Here is a 14097-nt window from a genome sequence, read left to right on the forward strand (position 1 = left end):
TTTTGATCTTTCAGTACAGCAGGAATTTTTGTAGCATTCTCCAGATCTGTGCCTCCACACAATCCTGTCTCTGAGCTCTACAGGCAGTACTTTCCTCCTTATGGCTTAGTTTTGGCTCTGATATGCATTGGGAGCTGTGAGACCTTATATAAACAGGGGTGTATCTTTTAAAATTATGTCCAATCATCTGATGGACTCAATTTACCACAGATGGACTTCAATCAAGGTGCAGAAACATCTCAAAGATTATCAAGAGAAATGGGAGGCCCCTGAAGCTAAATTTCTAGAGTCTGAAGAGTTATGTTAATGCAAAAAGTTAGTTTTTCATGTTTAATACATTTACAAAGATTTGTAACATTGTTTTTACTTATGGGGTACTGAGTGTGGAAGTGAAAGGGTATGAAGACTTTCTGAATGCATTGTATACATAAGGAGTTGCTCCTTAGTCAAATTTATTTTTTCTGCAGTATGGAATACTTCCCTCGACCAATATTTTCATGGAGAAATATGTGAAAAATAAAAATTCTGGTAAAATCTTCACAGGGGATTAAAGGTGTTTTCCAGGAAAATACTGTTGATGTCTACCACTCAGGACTCTGCCTGATCTGCAAATCAGGCACCTGCTGTCAGCGCAATACACAGGAGTACAGAGTGGAAGCTGTTGCTCTGACCCCTATGTAGTGGCTGACGCTTGTATTTGCAGGCACAGCTGTCATTACATTCACTGGGAAAGGATAGGACATCAATATAAAAGTCCCAAAAATAATGTAAGAACAGTGACTTACCGGTAGCCACCTTCCAATATCTCCAGTGTAAAGCCAGCCATCCTGATCTAAAGCTTCTGCAGTCTTTTCTTTATCTTTAAGGTAGCCTTTAAATACATTGGGTCCTTTTACACATATCTGAAAGAAAGACAGTGGCATACTTTATGAAGTACTGAAGACACAATACATGTACAACCCTAATTCCTATAAAGTTGTGATGCTGTGTAAAATGTAAATGAATGTAAAGAAGAAAATAATGGAATGTGTTCGAAGTCTCATCTAACCGTGTTGTATTCACAATAGAATGTAGACACTTACTAGAAGTTGAAAGTGAGACATTTTTCTGTTTCATTTAAAAAAAAATATTTCATTTGGAAAATAGATGGCAGCAACACATCTCAAAAAAGTTGGCACAGAGTCATGTCTACCACTGTGCACCATCACCTCTTCTTTTTACAACCAAGTGCTTGAGTTTTAGAACAGGAATGTTGTCCTATTCTTGCCTGATGTAGGATTCTAGCTGCTCAACAGTCTTGGGTCGCTTTGCCAGATTTTTTGTTTCATGCTTTCCATTGGTGAAATGTCTGGACTGCTAGTTCAGCTTCTAGACTCTTCTCCTGCAAAGCCACGCTGTTGTGATGGATGTAGTATGTGGTTTAGCATTGTCTTCCTGAAACATGCAAGGTCTTGGCTGAAAAAGACGTTATCTGAATGGGAGCTTATGTTGTTTTAAAACCTCTATATACTGCTCAACACTGATAGCGCATTTCAAGATGTGTAGGCTGCCCATACCATAGGCACTAATGCATCTCTGTACCATGAGAGATGCAGATTTTGAACGCTACGCTGATAAGCTGGATGGTCCCTCTTCGATTGATTCCACAGGACATGGCGTCCATGGTTTCCAAAAAGAATTTCAAATTTTGATTAATCTGACCAGAGAGCGGTTTTCCATTTTGCCTCAAGCCCATTTTAATTGGGCTCTGGCTCAAGAAAACGTCAGTGTTTATGGATTGTGTTGATATATGGCTTCTTCTTGGCATTGAACAGCTTTAACTTATATATACGGATTGCATTGCAAACTGTGTTCATAGCCAATGATTTCCGGAAGCATTTCTGAGCCCATGCAGTGATCTTCATTACAGAATCATACCTGTTTTTAATGCACGAACATAGATCTCAAGCATCCGTCAACCTTGTCCCTTGTGCACATGAAAATCTACAGATTTTCTGAATCTTTTGATGATATTATGTACTGTACATGGTGGGATATTCAAAGGTTTTGTAATTTTACATTGAGGAACATTTTTCTGAAATATTTCAGATGCAGTTTTTTCACAGGTTGGTAAACCTGTGACCATCTTTGCTTCTGAGAGACTCTGCCTCTCTAACATGCTCTTTTTATACACAGTCATGTGACTTAAAAAAAATTAACCCTCCAGCTCTTTTTAATTCATAGCATTTACTTTTCCTGTCGTTTGTCACCCCATATCAAGTTTTTGAGATGTGTTGCTGCCATCAATTTCTAAATGAATTAATGATGTGTTCTATTATGAATAAAATATGGTTGTAGAAGATTTCCAAATCATTGCATTTTTGTTCTTTCTTTACATTTATTTACATTTTTACACAGCATCCCAACTTTTTTGCAATTTGCATTGTGTTACTAAGAGAGTTAACCAAATTCCCAAAACCCTTTTCCCAGTATAAAAATTTCAAAGCAAAATAAGAATTAAACGTAATTTGTATTGTTGTGTCCAAACTATTTTTTAAGCTCTTTTTGGGAAGCCCCATTTATATCTTATATCGTGGTTTCGTAAGGCAGATGTTACAGGGGCTAGCTTTTTCCTGGCTGTTATTGTGGCTTGAGAGAGGTCGGCGAAGATTGTGATATTTTGAAAAGGAGCTGGTAAAGCCGGTAGTTGTCTTGAGGCCCGCATCAGTTGTTCTTTGATGTGGAAGAAGTGGATTCGGGCAATTGTGTCTGGTGGATAGGAGGTCGGAATGTTCTGGGCTCTTGGAAGTCTATGAGCTTGGTCAATGGTGAGATCTAGAGGAGAACATTGCGGAATAACCACTCGTATCAAGCCCTGGAGAAACTCAGCAAGCTCAGCAGGTGGGATCGATTCTGAAATGCCTCTAAATTTGATGTTATTTCGGCGATTTCTATCTTCGATATCTGCTAATTTATTTTGCAAGATTTCAACTTTGTCTTCTGAATTGTTATGTGAGTCCACTAATGAGTTGTGGGCTGATGTGAATTCTCCCATTTTGCGCTCTGTGTGGTCTACTCGACCTCCCAGCTCTTCCACCGACACATTCATACCTGCCAAGCTTTTGGCAATATCTTTTTGTATTGAGGTCTGTAATGCCAGCATAGCTTCTTTCATGAAAAGTTCAGAGGCTGCCTGATTGATAGCTGGAATATCTTGTAGGGTCATTTCTAGCGAGAGGTCAGGATTAGAGGAATAGGTGGCTCTCTGTTTTAACAGGCTGGAAGAGTTCGATTTGTTATTCTTTGTTGTTGCTGTGTTGGACGGCGAACGTTGTGATCCCCTCTTGCTGTTTATCCCTGTATGAGTAGCGGGTGAGAGATCGGTGGAATTTATGCATGCCCAGCTTGAGGGAGAATTGTTGGTTATAGATGGTTCGTTCAAGAGTCTCTCAAGTTGTTTTGCATTAGTGAGATCTCATGTCTCTGAGAGAGTGTAGTCGCTTCGTATTGTGTTACTTTGGTCATCCAGGAATATGCGTATTTTTTAGGGTATAGGGCATGTATTAGGTTCTGCGTTAATAGAAGTTTTAATTGACTGTTTATTGCAGTTGTTGGTGATTTCCTCCGAGTATGCAAATTGAGGCTTATTGTAGGAAGATTCTTCAAGGGGTATCAGTGCACCCATAGTAGACTTCAAGGCAGAGCTAGAGTGCCTGTGGGAGTCTGTGTCTAATGTTGTGCTCTGGAACCCAGGACCCAAGGGAGCCTCCAGGTGGACTTCCTTGTCATTTGGAATAGCCTGTCCCCAATCTGGTGGAGTTGCAGCAGTCCCGGTAGGTAACAGGGTCAGGGATTCCATATCGCTATCAGAGCGGGCAGGGGAGGCTTCCTGAGCCGCTGCTAAGCTATTGCCGTCTGCTGCGGCGGGGGTCCCCGCTGGTAGGCTCATGGGAGAGCTGTGTGCAGCAGGGGAAGCTCTACTGCTATGTTCCGGCCGGGCTCTGTTGGTATTAGGTATACAGCAGGGGAGATAGCGAAGGTGCTGGTTGTGTTGGCTGCAGGGAGGTCCCCCGGGCTACGACGCTTGGCAGTCGCTTTGTAGGTTAGAGGGAGAGCTGTGTTAGGATGCGTCCATCCAGGTCTCCTTCCAGGCCATGCCCCCTTTTAAAGGGATTGTCTCACGAAAGCAAGTGGGGTTATACACTTCTGTATGGCCATATTAATGCGCTTTGTAATATACATCATGCATTAAATATGAGCCATACAGAAGTTATTCACTTACCTTCCCTGCGCTGGCGTCCCCGTCTCCATGGCTCCGTCTAACTTCAGCGTCTAATCGCCCGATTAGACGCGCTTGCGCAGAAGGGTCTTCTGCCTTCGGCTCGGTTCGGCAGCAGCGGCGTTCTGGCTCCGCCCCCTTCTACGCGTCATGGCTTAGCTCCGCCCCGTCACGTGTGCCGATTCCAGCCAATCAGCCAATACATTTTATGCTACATTACTTGGTACCATTGAAAATTCCAACTTGTCCCACAAAAACAAACCCTCATATCGCTATGTTAATACAAAAAAATATATGTATATGGTTCTTGAAAGGCAAAATTGAGAAAAATGAAAAAACAACACTGTCAATCTTGACTCCACCAGGACTTCCTGGTGGCGTCAAGATACACTAATACCAACTAAAAGTAGGTGATAGAGTGTCTTTAAGTATTTTTCAGTAGCCAAAATAGTAAATGTTAGAAATTTGCTTCATAGGCAATAAGAAATCGAGTGGTAATTAAGCTGTACTGTATATCACATAGTGCGTACCTCCCCTTCTCCTTTTGAAGCAAAATAATTCATGTCCTCCACATCGACAAGTTTGATGAAGTTGCACGGCAGTGGAGCGCCTACATGTCCTGCAAATGACACAAAGTGAACTTTTAATGGCTATATTTTGTGAATACAGGAATATACAGTACTATTAGGGTACTCAAAAGATACCACCTAGAAATGAGAAATACCAATCCGTCTTCTGCCTTAGGTGGATACATGCAACAAAAACTGTAGGTCAAAGTGTCAGTTCAGGTCTTAAAAGATATGTAAGTCACATTGGACCAAAGTGATACCTGCCTGTTGTTTATTTTCTTGCATTTTCATGTACAGGGTTAGAATCAATCAAATGCTGTGGATTTTGATGCGGATTTGCAGAGGATTTTTTCCACTGTGGAAAATTCACAGCAATCCTCCATATGTGAACGCATCCTTAAAGGGGTTGTACCAAGATGTAACGTTATCCCCTATCTACAGGAGTTAGAGGATAACTTTATGATCAGTGGGTGTACAAATCGCTGGGACCGAACTTGAGAACAGCAGTCCTATCGGTCCCCGCATTCTCCATTCATTATAATGGCAGCAAAGAAAATTGCCAAGTACAAGCATTCAGCGATTTCTGCCACTGTCTTTGGAATAATTGGAATGTTGTATGCAGACATAACCTTCACTCCATTCATGCGGGGACTTTAGAGACCCCTGTTCTCGGAATCTGTAGGGGACCTAGTGATTGGACCCCCACAGTTAACAAAAGTTATTCTCTGTTCTGTGGATTAGGGATAACTTTAGATCCTGGTACAACCCATTTAACCCCTTGAATGGCATGCCCGGAAATTTTCCAGGACGAGCTCCACTGCCGATAGTGATAAAGCCCGGAAGATTTCCGGGCTATGTATCACTATGGGAGCTGCAGAGCACAATGCCACAAGCTGTGACATTGTGCTCTGCCTGCACAGACCCACAGAGAACAAAGCAAGGGCTTTGAACAACTGAAGCAGAAGATATTGCCGATCTGTCGGCAATCTCCTGCTTCTAAGTCTCCTGCTTTGTTTATAGGTTGCCATAGAGACCATCGGCTTGTCAGAAGCAAGCCAACGATCTCTGTGGCAGGGAGAGCTGGTGCTTGGCTGTCAGAGGACAAGCAGGCACCAGCTCTTACAGCAGAAATCAGAGAAAACCTCTGATCTCTGCTGTGTTAAACCTTTACATGCTGCAGTCTATATGACTGCAGCATGTAAAGGGCTGTCACTGCAGCATGTAAAGTGCTGTCACCATCGGACCCCGGAAAGTGATCAGGGGGTCCTGATGGGTCCCTGTGGAAGTCCCCTAAAGGGACAAAAATAAAAAAAGTAAAAAAAAAAACAAAAAGTAAAAAAATTGTAAAAAAAATAAAAATAAAAACACTTGTCTCCCTTTACTTTGTAAAAAATTTAAAATAAAATCACACATGTGGTATCCCTGCATCTTAATGACCCAGAGAAGGAAGTTGGTACATTATTCAACCCCTTAATGACATGGCCCCTTTTTTTCTTTCTTCCCCATTTCTTTTTTTCCTCCCCGAAACATAAAAACTGTATAAACTTGGTATCGCCGGAATCGTGTGACTCAGAGAATAATGTTATCACATTATTTATTCTGCATGTTGAACGCCGTAAAAATGAAATCCAAAAAACAAATGGCAGAATTTCTTTTTTTCCCCCCAATCTCCCTACAAATGTTTTTACAAAAGTTATGTAATACATTATATATACCGAAAAATGATGCCATCAAAAAGTACAACTTGTCCCGCAAAAAACAAGCCCTCATATGGCCTGGTCAATGGAAAAAGGAAAAAGTTATGGCTCTTGGAACTGCAAACTTAGTTGAAATTCAATGATTTAAAAAACCTGCCCTGGTGGGCACGACAGGGTTGTAGGAAACCCGCCACTCAAGGGGTTAAACATTGTGAAAAGAAAAATCAAATGAATAGGTCCTACCTGAGGTCCAGTCCCCAGGGGTGGTGAATGTGCATCCAGCTGTACATTCCGTCTGCCCATATCCTTCATATACCTGTTGTATATATAATATAGAACGGTGATAAATTGGCAGTGTAGCAATTAAGAAACTGAAGAATAAGAAAAATGTCTGTGTAGTGCCCTCCATCTTCCAACAGCAGTGCCACCCAATGAATTAATTATTGCAACATAGTAACAATGGTGATACATATAAAGTTGTTGCTTTAATACATTGTTCTGCTGTTATTTTTGTTGTATTGTTTTATTGACAATATATAATTCTCATCACATTTGTATATTTGTTGCCTAATGAGAAACAGGGGAAATTAGGAAGTAAAGGGGAGGAGATGGATCCATGAGCTGCACAGACTAATTACGTGGTAACAGTAAAGCAACCTTCATACAGGGCGTATTCACCAAAGGCTTTCTGCAGAAGAAAACCGGCACCAAATCCGTGCCTAGATGGGACAGATTTTACTGTGTTTTTAATTGTGGATCTGCTGTGGGATTTAACCCTTGTATTTCAAGAGTTTAATGCTGCGGCATAAATAGACATGCTGTAGATCTAAGAAAACTGCAGTGTTTTTGAAAAACTTTTCAAAAAACTTTCTACACCTTGGGAAGGAGATTTTTTAAATACCCTTCCCATGGCATGTACTGTAAATGGGGCGAAATTTCTGTAGTGATTCCACCAGCGGAAATGAGGCAGCATTTATGGCCCACGTGAAGGCGGTCTAAAGGTACAGTCCCACGTGTGGTAACCACATGTGGCTGAAACCTTGCCTACTTGCAGCATCCAATGACTGCACGGTCATGGTGGCATTATCAGTAAGCCCAAGCAGGGGTTTGGCCACATTGTGGAAGCATGACCTACGGTCTTTTTCACATGGTCTAATTTTGACATGAATTTGCGAGTGAATTCCAAGCCCAAAAACGTGCCAAAGTCCGAACCATTCTACCATTCTTTTGACTCATAAAGTACAGGGTTTTCCTCAACATGTTGTAGAAAAAAAGGGTTGATAGGTCAATTCTTGGTGCCGTTTTCACGTGAAATCCATGCTAGTGCAGCCACACACAGATTGGCCCCATTGACTGGGGGTAAATTTGCATGGTGATCAACATGAAAACTTGTGGCAGAACTCCAAGGCTAAGGCTTGAGGTTCTACTGCAGATTGAAATGTCAGAGCCATGTTGGATCTGACAATTTTTAAATGCCCATATGAACAAGGCCTTAAATAAATATGTGAACATGCCCTTAGGCCTCGCACAGCAGATGTGGGTGCCGATTCCAAATCTGCATTATTGTAGCATTGTAATGAATGCTATGAAAATCCACACCGTAGTCCATACACCGCAGATTATTCCACAGTCGGACACAGAAATGCGTGTTGCAGAAATAAAAAATGCCTTGCCAGTTCTTGGTACTGTTTCTGCGCGAAATCCACATCAGACTGCTGCATGTGAATCTGTCTCAAAATCCGCAGCACAACTCCGATGAGGATCCAATCGTTATTTAGCCATGTGAACGAGGCTTTCATCACTTTCCAGATAACATATTTTGTGCAGCAGAAAATAGAAAACAGCGAATTTTGGTATGGATCTGTATCAAAATCAAAATGAAACACATAGATTTTGGTGCGGATTTCATCTCCTCCTTTGGTTTTTTCTGCAGTGTGTGGATGAAATTTTAAAAATCTCATCTACTTTGCCGAGACAGTAAAAATGGCAGATTTTCTATGCAGAAGTTCCACGTGGAAAATCTGCAGCAAATCCACCCAATATTGTGTGAACATGCCTTAAGATGAGATCTAATTAGATTCTACAGGGGGTGGACAAAAATATGGAAACACTGTACGAAATGCACACCTTAAGTTACAAGGGAATATAAATCATATTTTAATAAGACATGTAGAGACCGATTTTAAGTGGAGACAATATGACACAGATGCAGCCGGGTGGAAGTGAACATCTGCCTAAGTAACAAGGTTCCACTGGTCAGCGGTTTGAGGCACTCTGCTGCCCTTACCAGCTAACTCCCAAAACCACCCAGAGCAGGGCAAGAGGTAAGCATAAATTTGGCGGGAAAGCTATCAGCCAAGCAGCGGTAAAAAGGGCTCTTAATTGTTAAAATCCCATGCATTTTGTATGGTGTTTCCATATTTTTGTCCACTCCTTGTATGTGTATCACTTTTCTGATATGCACTAACTTTGACTCCAAGGCTTCTTTTACAAGATATAAATTGGGTAAACTGTCTTTTGTTACCTGACAACCAAGGGCTGCCCGTAAAAATCCCAAAACTGTGGGAGATGCAGGTGCGGCTCCTGTTACAATCATTCTGACACGTCCTCCAAGACTCGCCTGGACACAAGAACCAAAACATCAAGTAAATTCATAAGATCAATGTGAAAAGATATAAACAAATTGTTCTATGTACACATATCACATAATTATATACATGTTTGTGGAAGGAAAGCAGAGTACCCATGTAAAAACCGGCAGAACATACAAACGTCATGGGGATGTTGTGCTTGTCAGAGATCGCAGACTAACGTTCAAGTGTCATGGCAGCCTGGACCTTGTGAAGGGCCCTAGGGATGCTGTTTAATTCCACCTATTAAATCATGCCAGTGGTATGTCTTAATAGAATGGCTGCAAAAATACTATATACTGTGCAGAAATAGAATATACTGCAATACTGAAGTATTGAAGAATATTATATAAGTGATCAAAAGAGTGTAAATTAAATTGCCCCATGGGAACTTCATTAAAAGTAAAACATTAAGTTTTTTTGTAATTGTCACAATATAAAATACATATTAAAAGTTTTAAAAAAACTTTTCCCATATTTATAATAAAAATCAGAACAGCAAAAGAGTAAAAGTCTGATCTATTAAAGTAACCCATAATTTATATCACACAGTAAAAATGCTATCAGGAAAAAAATACATAATATTAGAATTGCGCTTTTTTGATAACCTCATCTCCAAGAAAAAAATGTTAATTAGAAGTGGTCAAAACTAGAGTTGATGCTCGTTCGAGTATTAGCGTACTTGATGGTGCTCGTTACTCGAACGAGCATCAAGCCGTGTTCGACCCCGCTCCAGTTTTTGGCTCCTCCCTGCTGTGACGTGCCTGTTTTGGCCCCTCTCTGCCGTGACGCAGCGTGCGTCATTTGCAAATTTTTTGTCTGGCAGGCTGGGGGAGAGAGAGAGGGGGGGGGAGGGAGAGGGAGAGAGAGAAAAATAAATAAAAAGTTCGGCTCCCAGTGTCCCACATACAAAAATGCTCGAGTCTCCCATTGTAGTCAATGGGGTTCGTTACTCGAGTAGAGCTCTCGAATTTTATGAAAAGCTTGACTCGAATAACGCGGACCCGAGCGTTTGGGTGCTCGCTCATCTCTAGTCAAAACTCGATGCACAGTACTCCAAAGTGGTACCAAGAGCAACCTTGCGTCATCAGAGAAACCTCGCGTCATCCTGCACAAACCTAGCCTTCACACAATCACATTGATGGAAAAAATACAACGTTATGGTGAACAGAAGATAGTGACAGCAAATATAGGGATATTTTTAAAAATACATTTGACTTGGTACTTGTGGGTTATCTGTCACCCCTTTTTTAATATATACCATTCAACGCTATCTTGCAGGCTATTGCCGCGTTTATACAACCTAAATAATATAATACATTTTTATGTTTTGGAAAAATAAAAAGTGTTTTTTTTTTATGCATGAGTATTGGTGAAACTATTGTGAAATTAATTTAAAAAGTGGTGGCAGATTTCCCACAAGTACTTTTTATTTTTATAAAGTCATAGAACACGCAACGCGAGGTGCAATACGCTGTACAATTCAGTTAGAAAAGGAACACATCTGGAACTCATTAGGCCACTCTCACTCGTGTTCAGTTAAATGCTGCTTGGAATTGCGGCATTTTACCGCAATTTTGTGCGGCATTTTTGAAAACATGTCACAGCGTTGTGATGGGCACTGGGGTGCATTAAAAAACGCTGAAAAATAGAACAGGCAGCACTCAAAATTTGCTGCATTTTCAAGCGCAGGTCTGAGAAGCCCTATTAAAATCAATGGGAGCCTCACTAATCGCAGAAAAAAGCGGTGTGTGTGAGAGTGGCCTAAGGCTAAACAGCCATTTGAATTGGGATGTGTTCGTTTACCCTGCTCAAATGCACATGCCCTTCGAGCTCAAAAAGGGCAGTAAAATACACCAATACACACACGAAAAAGTCTCGTTCATAGCACGAATTCGTTGCGCTAAGTTGAGCATGCAGAGACCCATACATCCATGTAAAGGAACCCTAGTGTGCATTTTTTCCTTGGCATGTGGATGAGAGTTTGAAAATCTCATCCACTTTGCCGCTACTGCAAATGCTGTTGATTTTCAATGTAGAAATTCTATATTGAAACTGCAGTGCAAATTCTCCCGGTGAGAACACGGCCTGAGAAGGCTGCCAGCCAACAGCTATTTCCTCCAATACTTGTGTTCTGAATAGGGAGAAGGGAAAAAGCAGCTGCCAGGAACATTTGGCAGCAGCTTATCTCCCCTGAGAATAAAAGCATCAGACATGTTGAAATCCAACAGCCCGATCCCTCTATCCACCAATATTTGCTGTCGTGGAAAAATTCACATTAGATGGTTGGCTGGTCCAATAACAATCTGTGTGTGGCTTCCTTAAAACTATGCTTATTGCAGAATGCGGAATCCTCTGAATAGGTAAATCGTTTCCAACATATCTAAAGTATATTTTATTGTCAATTTATGCAGATTAGCTCTCTTCAAAGAGGAAGAAGAAGACTGTCTCATAGCAGCCAATTCAGAGACTCCTTCAAAAAATTCCATCTACAGACAGGTGTTTTGGGCACTGACTTGCGCTAAAATGTGTATAATTTCTATTCTTAGTAGGACCTCGTTCAGACGGGGAAGGGCTCACACAGAGCTTTTTTAGCAGCGCACGAAGCAGCTCGTTCGCCACAGACTTCCTGCATGTCCTCAACGCGGTTTACACACACATTTCGATTGCTCAAAAAAAAACTAGAACATGTTCTATGGGTCCCTTTAGTGCGCAAATATGCAGAATAATAAAGTGAGTACTATTTTTTTTTGGCCGACCAAAAGGCATGCAAAAAAAATCATTAATGAGAACAAAATCATTCACATTAATAAGTTCTATTCTCTGCATACTGCGCATTCCAATTCTGCACGCGCAAATATGTAGTACTTGTACTGTAATGACTCATCTACATGGTCATATTGAAATTGTCAGTGAAATATATAATGTTTTCAGGGACCAAAACTCTGCATATTGTGTTTTTTAGATCGTGCAAAAAAATGCAAGAAAGCCTTGATTTCATGCATAAATACACAGTGTATGCGCATGTATGACGCATATTTACCCACTCCCATTGACTTTAATACGGACCAAAATGGGACATTCTGTTTTTTTTCCCACACACATGAAAAGCGTAGGTTTGAGTACAACAATCCAAAACATTCGGGTTCCAGCAGCGTAAATACGTCCATATGAATGAGCCCTATTTGTATGGGTACCAGAGATGAGCACGCATGCTCGTTTGAGCATAAGCATACTCCAAAGTACTCGTTACTCGAGCGAGCACCACGCGGTGCTCAGGTGCTCGAGAAAATTTCACACTCTCCTCCCCACATGTTTATTTTTTGCTAAAGTGTATGCAAAACAGTATTTTGCATACACTTTAGCAAATAATAGACAGTGTAAAATGAGTACAGTCTTGTTATATAGTGCGGATGGACTGGACACACACTAAATTGTTTTCACTGGAACTGTGGCTGCTGCCGGCACCCCTGAATTGTTTTTCATGGAAGGGCTTTACTTCATCCCGACTAGTAAAAAGAATTGCCTGCTGCTGCACCTGCCACATCTGTGACAGATGCAGCAGAGGAATTCTTCAATTCCCTACCGCAGCTGTCACACACAGATCCTGCTGCCAGCTCCCTGTCATTGGATTTAATAGGAGGGCTTTACATATAAGCCCTTTCCTAAAAAGCAATAATTTTAGAGTAAAAAAATTTTTTTAAAAAAACCTTACCTCTCCGCTACTACTGTGTCCCCCGCAGGGATGTAGAACTCATCTGCTGCATGCGGCAGATGTTTCCTTCACCCTCGCTAGTTAAAAGAATTCCCTGCTGCTGCACCTGCCACATCTGTGACAGATGCAGCAGAGGAATTCTTCAATTCCTTACAGCAGCTGTCACACATGACAGCTGCGGTAGAGGATCCTGCTGCCGACTCCCTGTCGTTGGATTTCAGGGAAGGGCTTTAAATATAAGCCTGAAAAAACAGTAAATGTAGTATAAAAAACACTGCATACTCACCTCCCTTCAGCTGCCAGGGCTCAGCCGCGTCTTCTCTCCACTGTCCCTGATTCTGTAGTGCTGATCTACAGAGCCGGGGACAGCAGAAAAAAGACGCGGCTGAGCCCCGCAGCTGAAGGGAGGTGAGTATGTATTTGCTTTTTACACTACTTTTACTGGTTTTTCAGGGAAGGGCTCATATTTAAAGCCCTTCCCTGAAATCAAATGACAGGGAGCCGCAGCAGGACCTCTACCGCAGCAGCCGCGGCTCCATTGAAAAATGCTCGAGGCTCCCATTGACTCAATGGGGTTCGTTACTCGAAACGAGCACCTGAGCATTTTGGTGCTCGCTCATCTGTAATGGGTACCTTTAGATGTGGATCTTCTCATATTACTTCAGACCCGTGTGAAAAGCCTCTTTACTTTTTTATTGTCTGATTTTGCTTTTATTTTATTTACCTGAACTTTATTAAAAAGTAATTTGTCCCACAGACTATTGTTGCGAATGACTCCTCTTCTGACTTCGGCTTCCTTCCGTCGAGATGCAAATTCAAGGATCCATCTCTTAACTGGCGTATCGGCTTGACTAAAGATCTGACACCGAGGAAGAAGACAATGATGTGAGGAACCATAAGCAAATTCATAATGAATTGTATTTTTCATTTATTTAAACAAAATGCAAATATAAGGAAACATCATTAAAAGGATCTACCAGTGTGGCAGCCATAATGACTGCACAGAGTCAGAAGAAGTGGGCAGTTATGGTAAAAGAGCAACGTAACAGGGACATGGCGTGGGAACGGGGTGCCCAATGAGTAATGAATACAGCTCCCTGTTCCCTCCTCTTTGAACCCTATAATGTAGTTTAATTGCCTATAAGCATTGAGGACACCATGCCTTTCATCACTCGAGAACATGTACATTGGTAAAAATGATCCAAGCCCCATGTTTAGACATAAAGAA

At 41.4% G+C, this 14097-nt stretch overlaps 1 protein-coding gene across 4 annotated transcripts in view; it reads right to left on the reverse strand.

Moving 5' to 3' along the window:
- Positions 1-14097, reverse strand: part of ACSL6 (acyl-CoA synthetase long chain family member 6) — a 176528-nt gene that overhangs the window by 13050 nt on the left and 149381 nt on the right. For all 4 annotated transcript variants that reach the window (XM_066591136.1, XM_066591137.1, XM_066591139.1 and 1 more), the window contains exons 13-17: positions 13594-13728; positions 9049-9144; positions 6768-6840; positions 4789-4877; positions 786-902 (exon numbers count right to left, since the gene is read on the reverse strand). In XM_066591136.1, the coding sequence (XP_066447233.1) occupies positions 786-902; positions 4789-4877; positions 6768-6840; positions 9049-9144; positions 13594-13728 (510 nt within the window). The remainder of the gene's footprint in view (positions 1-785; positions 903-4788; positions 4878-6767; positions 6841-9048; positions 9145-13593; positions 13729-14097) is intronic.

Source organism: Eleutherodactylus coqui, chromosome 2 (genome assembly GCF_035609145.1).
Source record: "Eleutherodactylus coqui strain aEleCoq1 chromosome 2, aEleCoq1.hap1, whole genome shotgun sequence".
Lineage (NCBI taxonomy): Eukaryota > Metazoa > Chordata > Amphibia > Anura > Eleutherodactylidae > Eleutherodactylus > Eleutherodactylus coqui.